At 50.2% G+C, this 1337-nt stretch overlaps 1 protein-coding gene across 1 annotated transcript in view; it reads left to right on the top strand.

Annotated features, from left to right (window-relative positions):
* GOLGA2 (golgin A2) overlaps positions 1 to 1337 on the top strand; it is a 21918-nt gene that overhangs the window by 11062 nt on the left and 9519 nt on the right. The window contains exons 8-11 of the mRNA XM_023510469.1: positions 111 to 149; positions 353 to 415; positions 504 to 597; positions 692 to 798. Coding sequence (XP_023366237.1) covers positions 111 to 149; positions 353 to 415; positions 504 to 597; positions 692 to 798 — 303 coding nt within the window. The remainder of the gene's footprint in view (positions 1 to 110; positions 150 to 352; positions 416 to 503; positions 598 to 691; positions 799 to 1337) is intronic.

Below are 1337 nucleotides of genomic sequence, written 5' to 3'. Positions count from 1 at the left end.
AAAAAAAAAAAAAAAAAAAAATCCATTCCTGGTCCTGGCTTACCCCTTCTTTATGTGGGGAATAAAGTTGAGGGGGACACTCTGAGTCATGTGCCTTTGACTCTCTACAGCAAGAGAAGAACCAAGAACTTATGGATCAGCTAGAAAAAGTAATGTGATTTCTTTGTTTGCTTATGATGTAGTTGATGGGTTTGGGGGAGGTTTCCCAGCCTGGACTCATATCCTGGGTCCCACCCCCCATTCCCCTGCACGGTCCCTGATAATCTGCTCTCCTGGGTGGGTCTGCCTTGGGGCATTGGTGGTATACTGGGGGCATATCCTCAGCTGTTCCATCTCTGTCTTTTTCCTCTAGGAGAGAAAAGAACATCAACAAAAGTTTATGAAAGAGCAGGGGGCCCTACGGGAACAACTGCAGGTGAGTGGGCTGGATGGTACCTGCTCCTGTTGTTTAGAGAATATTTCTTTCCCTCTCTTTCAGCACTTGTTTGGCTTTTTTCCCAAAGGTTCACATTCAGACCATAGGGATCCTGGTATCTGAAAAGTCAGATCTTCATTCAGCACTGGTGCATACTCAGCAGGCAGTCAGGCAGAAAGAAGGTGGGAGTCTGGGGACCCTTCACCCTTTAACCTGCCACCTTGGCAGGCCTTCGTGAGAGACCATAGGGCTCCATCTTGACTTCTCTCCTTCCAGGAGAGTCCGAGGATCTTGCCAGTCGCCTACAGTCTTCCCGGCAGCGTGTAGGAGAGCTGGAGAGGACTCTGTCTGCTGTCTCCACCAAGCAGAAGCAGATAGAAAAGGTGAGCCCAGTTTCCCAACTGGGGGGGTTAGCCTGAAGATCCCTTCTGCAGGATAGAGTGTCCCACTGCCAGAGTGCAGCATGGACCATTTCTTCCTGCTTTTGATGTGATTGTCAGAAGCAGCCTAGGGTGTGCAGTAATGTGTGCCTGTAGTCCCAGCTACTGGAAGGCTGAGGTGGGAGGACCACTTGAGGCCAGGAGCTTGAGGCTAGCCTAGGTAACATAGTGAGATGTCATCTCTAAAATAATAAAGGGTGGCCGTGTGTGGGGGCTCACACCTGTAATCCTAGCACTCTGGGAGGCCAAGGTGGGTAGCCTGCTTAAGTTCAGAAGGTCAAGACCAGCCTGAGCAAGAGTGAGACCCCATCTCTACTAAAAATAGAAAAACTAGCCGGGGGTTGCATTGGATGCCTATAGTCCCAGCTACTTTGGAGGCTGAGGCGGGATGATCTCTTGAGCCCAGGAGTTTGAGGTTGCTGGGAGCTAAGAGGCCATAGCACTCTAGCTTGGGTGACAGAGTGAGACTCTGTCTCAAAAAA

The sequence above is a fragment of the Otolemur garnettii genome, unplaced genomic scaffold (assembly GCF_000181295.1).
Source record: "Otolemur garnettii isolate 467f Iridium unplaced genomic scaffold, OtoGar3 scaffold00014, whole genome shotgun sequence".
NCBI classification, from domain to species: domain Eukaryota; kingdom Metazoa; phylum Chordata; class Mammalia; order Primates; family Galagidae; genus Otolemur; species Otolemur garnettii.
The sequence above is the reverse complement of the archived record's forward strand: the minus strand, read 5'-3'. Positions and strand labels throughout refer to the sequence as shown.